This window comes from Girardinichthys multiradiatus, chromosome 10 (assembly GCF_021462225.1).
Source record: "Girardinichthys multiradiatus isolate DD_20200921_A chromosome 10, DD_fGirMul_XY1, whole genome shotgun sequence".
NCBI lineage: Eukaryota > Metazoa > Chordata > Actinopteri > Cyprinodontiformes > Goodeidae > Girardinichthys > Girardinichthys multiradiatus.
This window is the reverse complement of record NC_061803.1, coordinates 28982480-29001606: the sequence shown is the minus strand read 5'-3', so window position 1 is coordinate 29001606 and position 19127 is coordinate 28982480. Positions and strand designations below refer to the sequence as shown.

The following is a 19127-nucleotide window of genomic DNA, read 5'->3' as shown; positions in this document are numbered from 1 at the left end:
TTCCATCCTCGTTAGTAATTTTCACTCTGAGATGCAACAGCGTATCGATGAGATCTAGATACTTTTCTCCGTCTCCCAGAATGAAAAACTCGATCGGGCCTCCATCGGTGATTGCTGATAAAGGCTGGATCTCGGTGTAAATTTTATCTTCAATCGATAGCTGCGTCATCGGGGCAGAAAATAAGTCCAACTCTGCCAGCGTGCAGTCTGATGATTTGTTATGTAAAAGAGCCATTATTTAAATATATCAAAACATGCGGATGACTTCCTTCCTCTTCGTTTGTCAGCTCCAACTGATCTACTTTTTCACGTTTGTCGTTGTTTTTTAACCATCCTTAAACGATCACCAGGGGGTCTTGTTCTGGGTCTTTTGGATAAAACCATAATTCCTGAACCTTCGTGTAGAACCACTCATTTTACTCGCGGCTCTACCGATGACATCCGAAGCGATATTTGATGCAGCCGTTTTAAGATGGGGTTTTGCAATAGCAAATCCTTTTTTAACCAGAGGGGATATGAAGCGGAATAATTTTGAAAATAATGATCCAATTCCGCGTCCGTACATGACCGGGGCCCCATAAAACCCTGGCAGATTACCGCCTGATTGACTTACATAGTAATTTACAAAGCGATTTGGATCACGTCTCAGACTTAGCTGTGCCATGTTCTCTCTTGCCTGCTTGATGCAGTGTTGAATGACCAGCGTAATATGAATGATAACCAATCAATCTTAGAGGTTATATACATATCTGTTTATACAAATAAGATTTATCTCAGGCTACGTTGTGATATCACCGGTTTGAAGTGTAGTCTTACGACGGTCTTTCCATAGACGAAATTTACAGGAACATTTTGGTCCGATTTAATTTCTATATGGATATTTTCAATATGTCTTCTGGAAACTGGAAGGTAGTGGGCAGGGTTAAACGTCAGAGTAACCATATCACTGAATTTGCCTTGTACTTTGATGGTCCGCAGTAAAGGTGCAAAAGCGTTGCCTACTATTCGCGGGCTGACCACGTCGCTGTAACAGTATAGGTGATAGAAACCAGCCTTTATATCCGCTGGAAAAGGAGCCAGTGTTGGTTCAACTACATGAATCCATTCCCCTGGTTTCACGCCCATCATATAAGCCAGAGTGTTGAAGAAGCGTATTTCATACGGACCTCTTGCTTGAAATGCAAATCTCTTTTGAACTTTGCTGAATTTAATGCGGATACCCAATTTCATTTTTTTGAAAAACATTTCCATCTCTGTCTCGAATTGAATAACGCTGTTATAGTAGCCACTTCTGATCCTTTGCGTATGGATCTCCACATCACCAACCTTCCTCCATTCAAAGTAGGCTACATTATTCGGTAAATTATACCATGTATGGGCATAAGAAGTTTCTGCTAATGCAACCATCCATTGGCCTTCTAAATCAATATGTTGAGCTAAATTTACATGGAAAATTGAACTGGTATTATTTTTAAACACTTCCTTGCTAGCGTTAGAGGGAAGGGTAATGTAAAAACTGTCATCCTCTATGAATCGTAAGGTTTTAGCACACACCTATTTTATACGTTTTGTAGTTCATCAAACCTGATCCAACTGTTGAATTTCTCAGGCCAATTTTTCCAGCGTACAAAAACCTGTTTGACACCCTTGACGGTGCGTCGATTTAATATTTTCTCCACTTGATACATCTTGTCCTTAAATATTTTTACTTTTTGAAGTTCCTCAGCGTAAAAAGAACCCTCGATAGGTTCTCCATCCAAATCTTTGAGTTTGTATACAGGAGGGGATCGGGGTATTCGCTCATACACTGTAAACACTTCATCCGTAAAACTCTGTTTGTATTTTTTGTCAGACACTCCACGTACCTTGGATATTCTGACAAGATCCCACTGTTTAAACATTGTCACCGAGGCCCTGCAATATCTGTTAGAGGTAACATCGTGCAGATTCTGAAACACTTGAAAGGCATTTTCTGAGGTTACTTCCATAGGGCTCATCTTAATGCTGGTGTGGTAGCTGTGGTTGTAGCTTCTAGCTAAATTTTGCAGGACATCAATGTACCGCCGGGTGTTTTTAGCAGTAAAATATCTCCACATCCTTGTTTTTAACGTACGGTTAAACCTCTCAACTACAGAGGCATTTGCTTCACTTGCTGTGGCAAAATGTTCAATACCATGTTTCTCCATTAGAAACTTAAATTTCTTGTTAAAAAATTATTTACCTGCATCAGTCTGAAGTTTTTTTGGGACCTGACTTTCTTTAAAAACTGATTCAAAAGCTTTTAGCACCTCTGCAGCAGTTTTCCTCTTCAAAACACGTACATACGCCCTCTTTGAAAAGATGTCAATGGCTGTTAATAAATAATTGTAACCGTAATTTTCCTTGGCCAGAGCTTGCATGTCACAGAGATTGGCTTGGAACTGTCTCAGTGGTCTGGTGACAAAAACTCTGTTTCTCGGGAACTTTATTCTTGCAGGTTTATGTAGAGTATAGGCATCTTCTCCTGATAAAAAATCTTTAACTTTTTCAACTGCTACCTTCTTCCCCGTTTCATTTTGCAAAACCCTCCTCAACCTTTCTATACCCCCTAAACTTCACGGATTTGATGGGTTGTAATATACATTTTTCATTATCCTTCTTTCAGACATCCCAGTCTTATGCTCACTCTGATGACTACTTGTTAAATAATGAAAAAAAAAAAAACACCTGAGGGTATATTTATACTTCTTTTTTATTTTTACCCGTCTTTAATAGAGAAACAGAAAAAAACACATTCAGATAATAACGATCAATTCAAACATTACAATCTTTAAAAAAAAACAAAAAACAAAACTGGTGTATATATATACCAGTAGAAAGCCGAGAGAGAATACAGAAAAGACAAAACAAGTCATCAAACATCTGAGATCAGATCGTAGCACTCTGAGACAGTTAAGCTGCTTGAGACAGTCATTACCGCTCATCTTATCGTACATATCAGTGATTGCACTATGGAAGCCTTGTACCGATTTCAGTTCATATAAAACCGTCTCTGCAATCGTTTTCACTCTGAAGTCATCTGCTTGTATGCATTGAAGTGTCAGAAGTTTCTGAATAGCAGGAAGGAGCTTGGGGTTTACGAGTCGTTGCACGATGCGTTGAAAGTTGATTTGGTAATACTCCTCCTCCAATATCTCCAGGCACTGATGCTGTCGTTGGCTCGGGTGGTTCGTTATGCACCTGTAACAGGTTTCTTTGACATAGTTCAAACAGGTTATGTTGAATAAATGAAGTATCGCTGTTTTCACCGTATTGATGAGAGCGCTTGAGATCCAGCCGTCAATTTCATCACCCTGATTACTCTCCTCCTCCTCCGGTGAAGGCTGAGGGGCAGGTATCGGGTCTGGAGTTTGTGGGTAGGGTGAGTAGCTGATGGTTGCCTCGTCCTCCACGACCACCCTCTTGTCTTCAGGTTGGATATCTGTGTGTACAGACTCAGCCACGCATAGCGGTGAATAGAGGTCGGGAGAAGGCGGATGATACGATCTAAGGTTGTATCCTGTGGGTGTGCCTGGACTGAATAGGGACTCAGAGAGCTGCGACGATGAGGTGGCTGGTGAGTAGAGGTCTGGAGAAGGTGGATGATATGGCCTGGTGTTGAAGCTTTCATCATGATCAGGAGAGAAGACGGTTTCTTCTTGCTGGTTGTAGAGGTCCCAGTATGGTGTTTTCCCGTACACTCCATACATTCTCACGGTCTGCCGCCCACCGTTGTGAAGAAGAAGAGTCTGTGAGCTCGCAGTTAGACCCTGATATATAGCGCAGGAAGGGGGGAGGGTCCTCAAGAAGGGGGTGGGTCCTCAAAAGAGGGTGGGTCTTCAAAAGAGGGTGGGCTTTAGATCCACAACAGGGAACGTCAGCATTCTTTTCACTGACATAACAACAATCCAGCAGCGTGAGTTTCGAAAAAGGTTGGAAAGACGCTGTCCAATTTCATTCATCTTCTCAACCCAAGCATCATATGGTAGAGCCAGGACAGTCTTGAATACACAGCAGTTCTGATTGAATGCCTCCAACACAAACAGATCTGAGGGGGTTGTCTGGTGGTTCTTGCGTTTGCTTGCCTGAAAAGACCAGCGGTCATTTGCTGTGGTTTTTGACCCCCACACTGCATTAAAGAGGGGTTCTCTCGCAGCTATTTCAACATCGGAAGGACACATTCTCATCCTTTTTGCTGGTCGAGGAGAGCTTTCATCTGCATCCTCCATCTCGTACACTGAGACTGATTCAGAGTTATCGTTAAGGTGTGGGATTGCCAGCCGTAACACACCCCAGTCGTTGTGGGTTAGAGTACACAGAGCCAATGATCCATTAAATACCTCGTCTTGATCCAATTGATACAGGCAGAGCTCTCCTATTTCGTACATGAAAATATACCCCCGGCTACCACTCAGGCCATATGGTTCCAAAGACCATTCTTCCTGCAGAGTGTCGAACAGAGGCCTTTCTATCTTGCATAGGTAATATGTTGATTTATTCGGGGCATCCAATTCACGGTGCGTATGCCTGTAGACGGTTACTGGAGTTTCACACAGAAGAGACGTACATCTTAGCTGACCTGAGGCCTGTTTTTCATCGATTGTTGTTGGTGAAGTTGGATCATCATCTGCAGAGTATGTTGCGATAGAAATTCCGATAGGTATCTCAGATGAGGAAATAGATGATGTAGATGGTTGCTCATCATCTCAGCACGCCTTGCTTTTCTCCCCGGTTTGATGAAAAACTCTCTTAACTCTAACCATTGTTCAACATGTGTTCTTTTCCAGCGAATGCTGCAGGTAAATTGCAATGTTTTCTGCTAGTATTTAAAACAAACACTGAACGCCACTCTGGTTTTTTAATTCGTTGATTCTAGATTCGTCCCCTAATGATGACAACCGATCAGCGTGCATGGTTACACCCCTTGGTCACACCCCCCGAGACACCTCAGCAACAGCGCAGACGCGTTAATTCAATAAACAGTGGATGCGAATAGTCAGAGGCAATGCTCGAGACTTTAGGCCAGGAAGGAGCACAGTCCTCTTAATTACTTTGACTACAGTCAGTGTGAAGACTTTGTCTGAGATAATACGCAAGAAACAGCTGTGGATGTCTGCCTTAATTCAATAAACAGTGACATGTCTGAGGACTTTATAACCTTTATTTATTTTTTTTCTCAGTTTCTTGTGACGTTTTACATAGACCACACATGCAGGTTACAACCTCTGGCTCCCACGTGGGATGAGGAGAAAACTGTTTTCTCTAAATCCTCAATAACTATTGCTCTAAGATGAAAAAAGGAAAAGCTTAAGGTAACTAAAATTATCATCCATTTTACCAAATGGAGTCTCTCATGATTCCAAACAAAGTCTTTTAGCTGTAGAATCCGTTTCTAATTTGGAAACAGCGTACTGACTACTCATAAAATTTTAGATAATTCCATGTTGGGCTTACTTTTGAACTATTTTTTTCAGTTCATTAGTTTCTCTGTTTTTAGATCATCTCTACAAGTTGCTGGTGCAGATTAGATTACTCAAACATTTGAGCAGAGGAAGAAAGATTCTGTATCTACTTTTTTGTCTTTCTTGTTTTTTTTTTAGATGCAAAAACATCCATCTAAATAACCCCCGCGTTAAAACAAAATGAATTTACAATTCTGTCAGGTTCTCTCTTTTTATCAGAATTTTGTGTGACATCCCTGCATTAACCTGAGTGACCTTTAAAGTGGAGAAACTACATGTTTTTTTTGTTTTGTTTTATGTAAAAACATCTAAAAACATACAATTAGAAAGATTCGCTTCCTTGTGATGACAACATCCGGCTAATGACGATATCCGGTTATGCCACTGGAAGTCCCACCACCGGAAGTCCCACCACCGGAAGTCCCGCCCACCTGGCAAACTTTTCACACCTCGTTTGATTGAAGGATGTACATTTCGTCTCTCATACAAGTGAAATGCCAGTTGCACAGCAGGAATCAAAAATTCCAAACAAAACTACTACACTCACACAGCTCCTCTGTGGCTGAGTCTCTCGAAACACAAACACGACTCAATATCTCAGAGTTTCAAATTTCAAAAACTCATTAATGTTTTTACAGCGACACTAAAACTGACAGATTTACATAAAATGTCCTGGAGTTATACACATGTCATGTTTTTCAGATGAGCTACACATGCTTGGATGTGTAAGTTAAATTATGTAAGTTATTACTTGCTCGCATCCTCTTAAAAAAACAATCTGGAGCAACCAAGATGTTTTTCAATAAAATGACATAACACAAGTGTGTGTATGTGTGTGTGTGGCTGGCTGGCATTCCAGCTGGGATAGGATCCACTGGAAAATAGTGCCGTCTGTCGCATTGCATCTCCTGATGCTATCAGGCCAAGTGTGACCTGAAGAGCAGAGCCTAACAATGGCGAGTCTGTCTGCAGCCGAAGTATGTTGTAATCGAGCTGCTCTGAAGACGGAGGCTGCAGAACAGATAAAGAACTGCAAGCCCCTGCGTGCCTCTCCCTTTGCTCTGTGGCTTTCGGAGGCTGGAGGGCTCCCAGTAAGCACCATTAAGAGTATACCACCCAGAGTGGGGAGAAGTGTGTAAAACGCCCTCTGGCCTGCTGTCACTCCATTCAACACTCAAGGTGAAATATATGCCTTTACCTTCTGTATGAGGGCTTAAACATGCAGGCTTTAAGAGGATTTTGCTTGAACTAAACAGGCACTTAAAGCTCCTCAATAGATTAGGTATATATGAAGCAGAAATGCTGTTTTTAGAAAACTTCACTTTACAAAGAGGACGCGCTGGATTGTGGTGTAGAAAGTCTTGGTGTTTATTTTGCCTGTAGGGCCAAGGTTTGGGGATTCCAGGGAACAGAGTACACTTACTTCTGTGTGATGAGGCAAAAACGGACAGAGGAAAAAGCCTGCCGGAGCTCCCTCTGCTTCGGGGGTTGTCCTGTATGTTTATCAGAAACACACGGTCCGTCCCATTGTTATCACAGGTGCAGATAGTTTGAGATGACCAAAGCTGAGTAGCAGCACATGAACCTGTATGCAAGCCTTTTTCCTTTTAATCTTTCTTACAGCTTCTCTCTAATCAACAAGCTATTGTCAGCCTCATTAGCCTGACTGTTAGAGCAGAGTTACACTGATCCCAGAGCTGTTTGATTTATCGCCTCTCCAGCATGACAGATTTAATGCCCATCTGCGCTTTGTAGCACTTATAGAGAAGAGAGACACACCACAGACACAGCCTTTTTATCTTCTACTGTACCTTAGCTCTAATGGCACGTTCTGCTTCTAGCTCCTCCTCCAGCTCCTCGATGCGGGCCTAAAGAGACACAAAGAAGAACTTGCATAGACAGCACATGAAGAAAAACCCTGCTTTCACTGAACTGTAAAATATGACAGAATATTATAACATGCTTTTACTTATACTGTATCATTACAACAGCAGAAATACTGTTTGCTATTTCAGCCCAGCACTTCTGTGTGGTTGGGCCTGTCTCTTGCACTTTACTTTTTCTCTGGAGATTTGGGACGCCTTCTGGCTCTTTTCCTCAGGTAGAAAGTTAGACAAAGAATGTCCTGCAGACACCAGTGATTATCTTCAGTGTGACCATGGACTGGCTGAGCTGCATTTGGTCAGTGAGACCAAAGAGCATCGAGGCGATTTGTCTAACATTTGAAGAATTTAGCTCAGGATTTGATTTTACATTTCACAACCCTGGCTAGGTAGGTAGGTAGAGAAAAAGTAGGTCAAGTTTATTTATAGAGCAGATATGACAATAGTAAACAAAAACATAACAAGCAGTCATAAACACCTAAAAGAATTAATTGAAGAAATCAAAATGTTCCAATTTAATCACTGGATTTTGGTTTTAATAGGATTTAAGGGGGCATTTTTGACCTCTAATAACTAAACAAGGTAGTACCTTTTAAATTTACTACCTCCCCTCCCTTTTTTTCATAAATAATATTAGCATCATGTACTCAAGCTGGCATTTAAAGCCTGATCATTATTTTTTATAGGATAGGTTTTAACAGGAATAAAGTCGATCAAAATATTTTTCCTGAAAAGTAGAAAAAATATTAATCTGTATTATTTTTGTAGCATTATTTGGAGGTAAACACATTAAAGACTGAAGAGGCCAGTAAATCAGATTTAACACAAAAATAGTGCATCTGTCATATCCAAGACTGATGTCAGAAAATAAATCCTCAGCCACCGAGCATTTGGTCTACTCAAAATAAATAATTTTGGGGGTTGACGTTCATAAATAATATCAAGGAATTAAGCAGGTATTTAAAGGCTTTAAATACTCAGAATTTTTGAATGGTTGGTAGTTTAGAGCAAGGGTGGCATTTTCTAAAAGATGTATGCATTAAAAAAAGCAGTAAAAATATTTTGAGAAGTGTTAAGAGCTTCTTTTGGGAGATGGACATTTTTGTCTGTTATAAAAATTAAAACATAAATTTAAACATTTGTCAAAAAATAGAAAAAAAAAAAGATCCCTTAATCAAAAGGAAAGATTTGACCAAATGGACAAAAGATGGCCATAATGATGCAGAGGGTTAAGGAATATCAGGATCCCTAACAAAACGCAACAATGCTGTTCACAGTTAGAGAGGCTGCATTGGCTTCCTGTATGTTGCTGTTAGACATCATCCGACAGCTTTCATCATAGCAGAAAGCGACTGAAACAGTAGTTAGCTAGCCATATCTCTCCCTTTAGATGTCTCTGAGGTCAATAGAAATTTTATATATTGTTAATTTTGCTCACAAACCACAAACATGCTGTTTTTGTTTTTTAAATGACTTTTATTTTGAATGCGACAGCTGTGTTTTCTCTTTTATATTTGCGTTGTTCCATTTGCATCATTCTCATTGGCAGTCTAGGCTCTAATAAATGGAGAGCATGGGGGAAGCTGCTAATTACAAGAAAAGTTAAAATACTGTCTTGAGGTGTCCAAACATTTTGTTAGTAAACCAAAATCTTTAAGCTGAAACAAAAATGTTCTCATAATAAAAATTGGAAAAAGACATTCCTTCTGCTCACAAATAAATAAATATTTTCTTTTTCCCATTTTTTGTTTTAAGATTTAAATTTTTCTGCTTCTAGGTTGAAAGGCTCGCAAGATTGAAAATATTGCAGACAAATGGCACAAATATACGCCCTTCTTGAACTGCAATTGCAAGCAGCACAAAATCATTTTGAGGCCCACAAGTGGCCTGTGGGCCACACTTTGGACACCCCATTCTAGTATTTTATACATCAGCCTATCACATCTTTGTGGAGGAATTTTGGTCCAATCCTGCTTCAGTTCACTTAGGTTTTAACACCTTTGTCTCTGCACAGCTCAGGATTTCACTCAGGTTGTGGTGTGGATGTCGATAATGCTATTGCAACATTTGACTCTTTCTTTTTTTAGTCATGCTTTTAAGAATGTTACTGCTGTGACTGAGTTTTGTGCTTTAGCCGGCCATGTGGCCCTGCAATGGACTAGTATTCCATGGTAAATGTTTATGGTTGACTCAATGACAAAATTACCCCATATCTAAAGCTCTCCACCACAATGTTTTACAGCTAGCATGAGGTGTTTGTACCCAAACATCTCTACTTTGATCTCATAATACAAGAGGACAATGTTCCAGAAGTCTTGTGATTCATTTAGATGCAACTTTGAAAAACCCAGGTCATGCTATCATTTCCTTTTGAGTGAAGATGCTTTATTCAGACACTCCTGTAAAAAAAAGCTAAATTTGCTATGTATTTTATATGATCTTGTCATAAACCTTAAATGTAACTTGACGACTAAGGCCTATAGATTTCAAGATGGAGCTCTCGATTCTTCCGCAATTTGTAGCAATGCACAGCCTGACCTTGGGATGAATTTACTAGCACATCCACTCCTGGGTAGATTGTCAGTGGTCTTAAAAGTCTTACACTTGTGAATAATGTTTATGTTGAAATGTTTTGGAACTGGCCTCACAAACCTTCTCAGATTGATTAACAGCAGCAGTTGCTTCTCTAAGGTCATTGTTGCTTTCGTTCTTTCTTGCTATTGTGTCAACACAATGCCAACACCTGCATGCACCAGAGCAGCAAACTGCCAAAACACCTGCTTTGGTCAAATTGGCTGTTGATTAGCCTCTCATATCCAGAGGAAACTGCAAACCTATACCACATAGTATGCTTTCTTTTTGTTATGATTAAAAACCTAGATGCCCACGACTTGTTTAAATCTAAATGTTACAAAGTATATGTGAACTGTACCATGTTCAAACTGTTTAACTCTGATACTACCCTGTAATGTTAAAAAACAAATTTATTTATTTATTTTACAATCCAACCGCTAATTTCAGCTCAACAATGCCTTGTTCCAGTCTCTCTTCAACAAGTGCAGAAATATGCATCCGAACTGAGTGAATCTAAAGTGTTTTTTTTTCCTCTCAAAAACAATTAAAATGCTTTTGCATATATAAATTACTCACAGCACATTTCTACTGCTCTTATCTCTTGCCAAAGCTGTGTTTTCTAATGTTGATAGAAATGTATTGCTCCCTCACCTGGATGACCGCAGCCTACCGTGTTGTGTCATGTTCAGTGGTCTCTTCAGTTTTTTATCGCCGTCTCAGTGTCAGGAAGTTGTGTCTGACATGGCGTGTAGCCCAGGGCTACAAAAAACACCCACACCTCACTGATGGTGGTGAAAGCCGCTTGTCGGCTACATGCCACCCAAACCTCCAAAGTACCAGACACCTCAGACGGAAAAAATAACCATTCGGTGTACTTGTACCGTCTTTGGTCCTGCAAAAATCCTTTATTCTCAATAATTACTCATGTATAACAACTCATCCTTGGTTCTCTTTAAAGTAAATGTTAACATAAACTCAAACAAAGATATATAACTTACATGCCAGCGAAGGACGTCTGCAGAGAGAACAGCCATGGTGAGGCAGCAGCAGCCCAACTGACTGACTGAATGAGACACTGTCTATAACACACATGCACACACACACTGACACACACCTTTCTGCTGATCCCCTCCGGCATGTTACTGTCCACACCTCCTTATGCATGCACAGCCTCCTTCCATTTTCCTGACAGTTCCCCTCTTATATATCTGGTTCTCATTAAATTCCCACCTTCCACTGCCTCAAAATAAATCGAGTGGCCCATAAACAATTGTAGAAGTCATGTAGTTTACTAACATTTGCTGCAGGGATTTACATAGAAATGACTCTAAATGATTGTTCACCTCCCTCTCTACTTAGGACGAGCATTGAAGAAATTGTTGGAGAGATAACATCATAAAGCCAATATGGTGCAATTTGGTTGCAGTGTTTAATCTCCAAATTTGCATGAACTGTTTTTTTTTTTTTTTTGCCGCACCTTGAAATGATAACCATTGTCCATAAACTGGAATCAGATGTGGCCTTAGAGTTGATGTGTCTTTACTCGGGTCAGGGGGGATGTACAGCAGCGTGGGTTGTTATTTCCTGTTAGATCCATTCTCAACTGAGCAATTAAAAGCCCTCTCTGCAGAGAAAACATTTCAGATTCAATGCTGTTGTAGACTATAACACAAAACCCTACATGTTTGTTCTTTAAGTTGTCTTCAGACATTTAGAACCCTGCAGTAAAAGTGGTGTATGATTGATTTGACTTGGAGCATGATGACAGGTGGTGTGCACCTGGTCAAAGGCACCTACTGAAGGTGGTCTGGTTAAGCCAGATAAAATCTTGAGATGAAGCCTGTTGAGGATATATGAACTCTGGAAGCATGGAATAAAGCCCATTGAGATGTTTTTTTGGCAAAAAATAGAACCTAATTAAGGGAAACATTTAAATATTGACTTTTATTTAACAATAATCAAGAGCACAAGTTCAAGTGGGACTTTAATGTTACGTACCAAACTGGACTACTTTTGCCCTTTCATATCCCCTTTTCTTTCGTGATCAAAATGTTTTTTTTATGTCTGCCATTAACTTAAAGGTCCTAACATAGAATTGAGGGTTAAAATTGACACATTAATATCAGGCTTCTAATCCAGATGTAGTAATAAACCTGTAACCACTATGAACTGATTGTAAAACGAGGGTGACGTAATACAAAGGTAAGACAGTGGCAGCCATTATTCACTCTATAGTGCCCACAAAATGGAAACATCATCTCATCCTTAGGGATGGGTACCTTTCACATTGAATCGATACGATACCGATGTCCGGTACCTAAGAATCGGTATCGGTACTCAACGGTACCAATTTCTGGTACTTTTGTGTGTGTTTATGCAGTAAAAAATTTGTTTAATAATAAAATCTCAAATATTTTTCAATTCAACATATTTATTTTTTCATACATAACCTTTAATGAATATATCAAAAGAACATCCAACTGTTTGTATTATAACATCGCAGTTGTTTCAAACATTTCTTCTCCCATGTTGCAGACTGCAGATGATGAGTCGCTATCGTATGCGGGGGTGCTAGCGGTGCCAGATGCAGGAGTTGCAGGAGCAGGAGTGTGTTTTTGTGGTGCTTTCTGCCACCATTCGGTGGTCTCCTTAAGCAGAGAGGAACTTCTAAACATCAGACAGTCTTCTCTTGGCATTTATTTCACTATCATTCATTGACAAAAGCTTCACGGAGATCCTGGCCAGCATAGCGGTGGCCCTCTATGGGCTATGCCACCGGAAACGGCAGAGAGGGAAGAGAGAGAGTGTGCTCGTGAAGCTCTGACAGCGAGGACCACGCGCACCCTTGCCTGCACCTGGCAAATGTGCAATTCATGGTCAACAAGATGGACGAACTGCTTCTCCTCACCTGGAAAAACCTGGACCTTTGTGGATCTGCTGCCCTCTGCTTTACAGGTTTCGGTCAAGTGAGAAAACCCAGGACCGGTCAATTCTGATACCGGGCTTTCAGTTATTCAGAATGGACCGCAACGCAGACTTATCGAGGAAAATGTGAGGAGGCGGAATCCGCTTTCACATAAACGAAGGTTGGTGCAGAGACATCAAAGTGTTGAAGAAGGCATGTAGTCCTGACCTTGAGTCATTTCTTCTAAATTGTAAACCATTTTATTCCCTGAGGGAGTTCTCCTCATTTGTACTGGTTGGCGCTTACAAGGCTCACCTCGAGGCTCCCCTTCAGAGGCTGGAAAACAACTCGCTGAGCTGATAACAGACATGGAGAAAAACATCCAGATTCTCTCATCATTTTTCTTGAGGATTTTAACAGTACAAACCTCTCCAGTGAACTTCCCAAATACAAACAGCACATTAAGTGTCCCACCAAGGATAAAAACACTCTGGACCACTGCTACGCAACTTTAAAGTATGCATATCATGTTGTCACCAGGGCTGCTTTAGGACTTTCTGACCACTGTCTGGTCCACCTCATCCTAACCTATAGGCAGAAATTAAAAGCTTCCAGACCTGTGGTTCGGACTGTTAGGAAGTGGACTGATGAGTCAAAGCAGATGTTACAGGCCTGCTTTGACTGCACAGATTGAGCTGTTTTTGAAACTTCAGCCACTGATTTAAACCAACTTGCTGAGCTGGTGGCATCATACATCAGTTTGTGTGAGGACGTGTGTGCAGAACAAGACCTTCTGCACATACAGTAATAATAAACCTTGGTTCAGTTCTCATCTGAGGCAGCTGCGCTGGGATAAAGAAGAGTCTCACAGCTGTGGGGATCAGTTCCTGTATAAGCAGGCCAGGAACAAACTGACCAAGTACATCAAAGCAGCCAAGAGAAGCTACAGTGAGAAGCTCAAAAAAAGCTTCTCAATGCCGACAGGAGCCATCCCCCCAACCCTGAGCAGAATTCTCGCCTGGCAAATTAGTTGAATGGCTTCTCCTGCAGGTATGAAAAGCAGCAACCCAACTCCTCCACATTCAGAAACAAATTATTGCCATACCCCAACCACCCCTACCCCAGCAAGTCACTGGAGCTGTGTGAGGTTCCCTCCTGCTTCAAACGCTCCACCATCATCCCAGTACCCAAAAAAACCCCCCATCACAGGATTAAATGACTACAGGCCTGTCACCCTGACGTCTCTGGTCATGAAATCCTTTGAGCAACTGGACCCCTTGCAGTTTGCCTACCAAGCAAACAGATCGGCAGATGAGGCAGTCAACTTCGTCTTGCAACCTCGACCACCCAGGGATGTACGCCAGGATCCTGTTTGTGGACTTCAGCTCGGCCTTCAACACTATCAACCCAGACATCCCCACCAGAAGCTAATCCAGCACAAAGTCTCAGCCTCCAGCTGTCAGCGAATCACCAGCTTCCTGAAGGACCGGCAGCAGCAGGTGAGGCTGGGGAGCATCTTCTCCCATACAAGAATCATCAGCACCGGCACCCTCCAGGGGTGTGTTCTCTCGCCACTCCTCTTCTCCTTGAAGCTTGCAGATGACGCCATTGTTATTGGACTGATCCAGGACAGTGAGTAGCTTGCATACAGACAGGAGGTGGATCGGCTGGTACACTGGTGTGGTCAGAACCACCTGGAACTTAATCCACTCAAGACTGTGGAGATGATAGTGGAGAGAGAATCATCAGAGCTGACCTTCCCTCTATCCAGGACTTCAGGTCTAAGGTCAAGAAACATTCAGATAAAATGTCTACAGACCCCACACACCCTGCACACAAACTATTTAGGCTTTTAGCTTCAGGTTGGCGCTACAGAGCGCTGTCTACTAAAACCAGCTGCCACAGAGGCAGTTTCTTCCCTCAGGCTGTTTCTCTGATGAACACTTGACAGTCAGAGTTCCAGAACAACACCAGGCATACTTGGACGCATCTCACTTTATATTCCATCGCAAAGTCATTTTGTATATTAATAGATATTCTTTATTATTGAGAGCAAAGTGTACGAGAGTCAAATTCCTTGTTTGCCTGTACAAACTTGGCAATAAAGCTGATTCTGATTCTGATTGTAGCCGTATATCTGAGGCTGGCGGGAAAAATCTTGTGTTTAACCAGATGCTTCCTCAGATTAGAAGTATTCCTGCCGCTGCTGGCCTTGCACTTCGCATCACAAATATTGCAGCGACTGTAATCTGCATAGCATTTTTAAAGTCGAGGAATACTTTCGAGCACTATCTATCAGCCATGCTTGCTTTATTGACTGTACCAGCAGCTACTGACATCGTTACGCTCTTGTGCGTGTGATGATCCATGACCGGCATGGAAGGTCACTCACACTTCCACTCCCTCAGAATCACAATGATGCTTTTGGGTACCAAAACATGGTACTGTTTGATTTTCCATCAATAGGAATTTGGTAAGACCGACGGTATTCGGTTGATACCTGTAAAAGTACTGAATTTGGTACCCACCCTAGTCATCCTCCTGAGAAATATGCTGAACAGGAGACACTGATGCAATTAATAAAAATATAATAATGGTACACAACATCTTTGCCTGTATTTAAAGCGCTGAATACATTTGGGCATCATAAGGACTGCAACACAGAAAGCCATGGGGAAATCTTTCAAAATGAAGGCTGGGAGCTGTAAGGCATGCCCTTTTGATGAGCTGAATGCTCACACAGCTCGTTATCTTGGAGGATTAATCTTGTACGAAGTGAAACGACAAATTGATCCTTAATGGGCACTTTGTGGTTGAACGTTTATAAGGGAAATATAATGTGAAAGGCTTTTGTGTCATTTTACAATTATAAAACTGAGCAAACAAGGGACATGTTTGAGTTTTTTAAGGCTCCATTCTCGGGTCACTCTCATTTATTCCCTACAGATTCTCCATACCTCACATTATAATGTATTACACATATGCAATTATGCTTATGCTGATGACACACAACTTTATATTTCTGTTTCGCCCCATCATCACAGTCCCTCATAGTGGCTCATCGAGGTTGTCCAAGATACAGGTCCTTCTCAAAATATTAGCATATTGTGATAAATTTCATTATTTTCCATAATGTCATGATGAAAATTTAACATTCATATATTTTAGATTCATTGCACACTAACTGAAATATTTCAGGTCTTTTATAGTCTTAATACGGATGATTTTGGCATACAGCTCATGAAAACCCAGAATTCCTATCTCACAAAATTAGCATATTTCATCCGACCAATAAAAGAAAAGTGTTTTTAATACAAAAAACGTCAACCTTAAAATAATCATGCACATTTATGCACTCAATACTTGGTCGGGAATCCTTTTGCAGAAATGACTGCTTCAATGCGGCGTGGCATGGAGGCAATCAGCCTGTGGCACTGCTGAGGTCTTATGGAGGCCCAGGATGCTTCGATAGCGGCCTTTAGCTCATCCAGAGTGTTGGGTCTTGAGTCTCTCAACGTTCTCTTCACAATATCCCACACATTCTCTATGGGGTTCAGGTCAGGAGAGTTGGCGGGCCAATTGAGCACATTGATACCATGGTCAGTAAACCATTTACCAGTAGTTTTGGCACTGTGAGCAGGTGCCAGGTCGTGCTGAAAAATGAAATCTTCATCTCCATAAAGCTTTTCAGCGGATGGAAGCATGAAGTGCTCCAAAATCTCCTGATAGCTAGCTGCATTGACCCTGCCCTTGATAAAACACAGTGGACCAACACCAGCAGCTGACACGGCACCCCAGACCATCACTGACTGTGGGTACTTGACACTGGACTTCTGGCATTTTGGCATTTCCTTCTCCCCAGTCTTCCTCCAGACTCTAGCACCTTGATTTCCAAATGACATGCAGAATTTGCTTTCATCCGAAAAAAATACTTTGGATCACTGAGCAACAGTCCAGTGCTGCTTCTCTGTAGCCCAGGTCAGGCGCTTCTGCCGCTGTTTCTGGTTCAAAAGTGGCTTGACCTGGGGAATGCGGCACCTGTAGCCCATTTCCTGCACACGCCTGTGCACGGTGGCTCTGGATGTTTCTACTCCAGACTCAGTCCACTGCTTCCGCAGGTCCCCCAAGGTCTAGAATTGGCCCTTCTCCACAATCTTCCTCAGGGTCCGGTCACCTCTTCTCGTTGTGCAGCGTTTTCTGCCACACTTTTTCCTTCCCACAGACTTCCCACTGAGGTGCCTTGATACAGCACTCTGGGAACAGCCTATTCGTTCAGAAATTTCTTTCTGTGTCTTACCCTCTTGCTTGAGGGTGTCAATAGTGGCCTTCTGGACAGCAGTCAGGTCGGCAGTCTTACCCATGATTGGGGTTTTGAGTGATGAACCAGGCTGGGAGTTTTAAAGGCCTCAGGAATCTTTTGCAGGTGTTTAGAGTTAACTCGTTGATTCAGATGATTAGGTTCATAGCTCGTTTAGAGACCCTTTTAATGATATGCTAATTTTATGAGATAGGAATTTTGGGTTTTCATGAGCTGTATGGCAAAATCATCCGTATTAAGACAATAAAAGACCTGAAATATTTCAGTTAGTGTGCAATGAATCTAAAATATATGAATGTTAAATTTTCATCATTACATTATGGAAAATAATGAACTTTATCACAATATGCTAATATTTTGAGAAGGACCTGTATAAGTGGGTGGATGGGCCATCCTGTCGCATGTTAATGCATAAAAGTTAGGAAGAAAAATCAGTTGCCTTGTCATCAGAAATGCTGTTAGTTCCATTTCTGCTTCCTCCATTGCCTCATGTCAATGTGCCCCTAAGTGAGGCACCTAACAACAAAATGCCTACCAATCTAGTGGTGTATGAATGAGTGCACTTTGGTGATTGTGACTTGGTAAATGTGACCCCAGTGTAATGCTTCAATTTATTGATCAATATAACTTTCAATGTGTTTTATAAATTCAGTCCATTTAGCATCGACTAAGAAAGGTTAGGAGTATTTATGGGCTCAGACTTACATTTCAACAGCCATAAAAGTCTCTCAATCAGCATCTTAACACCTTAAAAACTTTGAAGTAATTGGCAAATTTCTTCAAAACACAGAAAGATTGGTGAATGGTTAGACATTTGTTGTGGAGTTTGTGAAAAACAAAAATATCAATAAGGCAGATGCAACTAATCTAAGGTCCAGGCCAGTAACAGGCACTTGTAACTTGTAACTCTATGCGTTACATTAACGCTCAGCTTGGACTCCTGCTTTACTTGCACTGCTTTACTTGCACAATGATCACCTGCACTGTTGTATTGCTCTTGCATCTTATACTGCTCTATATTTACTCTCACTCACTTAAAACTGTGCACATATATTTATATTATATTGTAGATATGTTTATACTGTTTAATTTGTACTGTATTGCACCGACTACGCCAAAACAAATTCCTTGTATGTCCAAAAACGTACTTGGCAATAAAGCTTTTCTGATTCTGATTCTGATTCTGATGAATCATATCACACAATCCCTTAAATCATTGCACTGGCTCCTGTTAAAGAGATATTTTATAAACCCTTCTTAGGGAACCTAGTTGCTAGTGTGGGAAACCTGTTCTGGAGAAGGTTAGGTTTCCAGATTAGAGAACACAGGTGAAAGAATGCCATCTGAACAAAGAAACGCTTGTAGACTATAAAAGGTTAATAACTTTTAATAAGAAAAGCTCATACATGTAAAAACAATACATGTTCTGTCTGGCTTAATGCAAGGGTTTGGGGCACACATGAAAAACATTTATTAATGCCAAACATTATTGATATGATGCGCTGTATGAACACCTTGAGCAAAACATCTGCTGCAGAAACAAAATGAGTCTCATCTTTTCAGACTAAGATGACCCCACAGCACTGCGATTGAGGGTAACTGCTTTATGGCGGTGTAATAAAACCACTAAAGAGCCTGAGTCTGTGGTAAGGAATGAGGCATGCAGGCCTCCCTTTAAGCCAACTGCTTTGAATTATGGGATGAAGAGGCAGCTTTATTTTTCATGACAGACAAAGCGTTCTCTTTGAATCCAGGCAAGCCCACAAATGCATTTGCACAACCATTACGTGAAAGAATGACAGACAACGATGGGCAGGAGACAGCTAACTGGCCCATCCACCTGCATCCTTATCAGAAGAGAGGTTCTGTACCTGAAACCCAGAACTAAAGAATGACAGACACAGACTAAACATACTGTCTGCACCAGTGACAGAGATAATTTCTCTTAGACTTACATGATACTATCT

General features: G+C 41.2%; 1 protein-coding gene across 4 annotated transcripts in view; it reads right to left on the bottom strand.

Annotated features, from left to right (window-relative positions):
• The window catches only part of LOC124875140 (myosin-16), a 98294-nt gene that overhangs the window by 23807 nt on the left and 55360 nt on the right, over positions 1-19127 (bottom strand). For all 4 annotated transcript variants that reach the window (XM_047377032.1, XM_047377029.1, XM_047377031.1 and 1 more), the window contains one exon: positions 7292-7348. In XM_047377032.1, coding sequence (XP_047232988.1) covers positions 7292-7348 — 57 coding nt within the window. The remainder of the gene's footprint in view (positions 1-7291; positions 7349-19127) is intronic.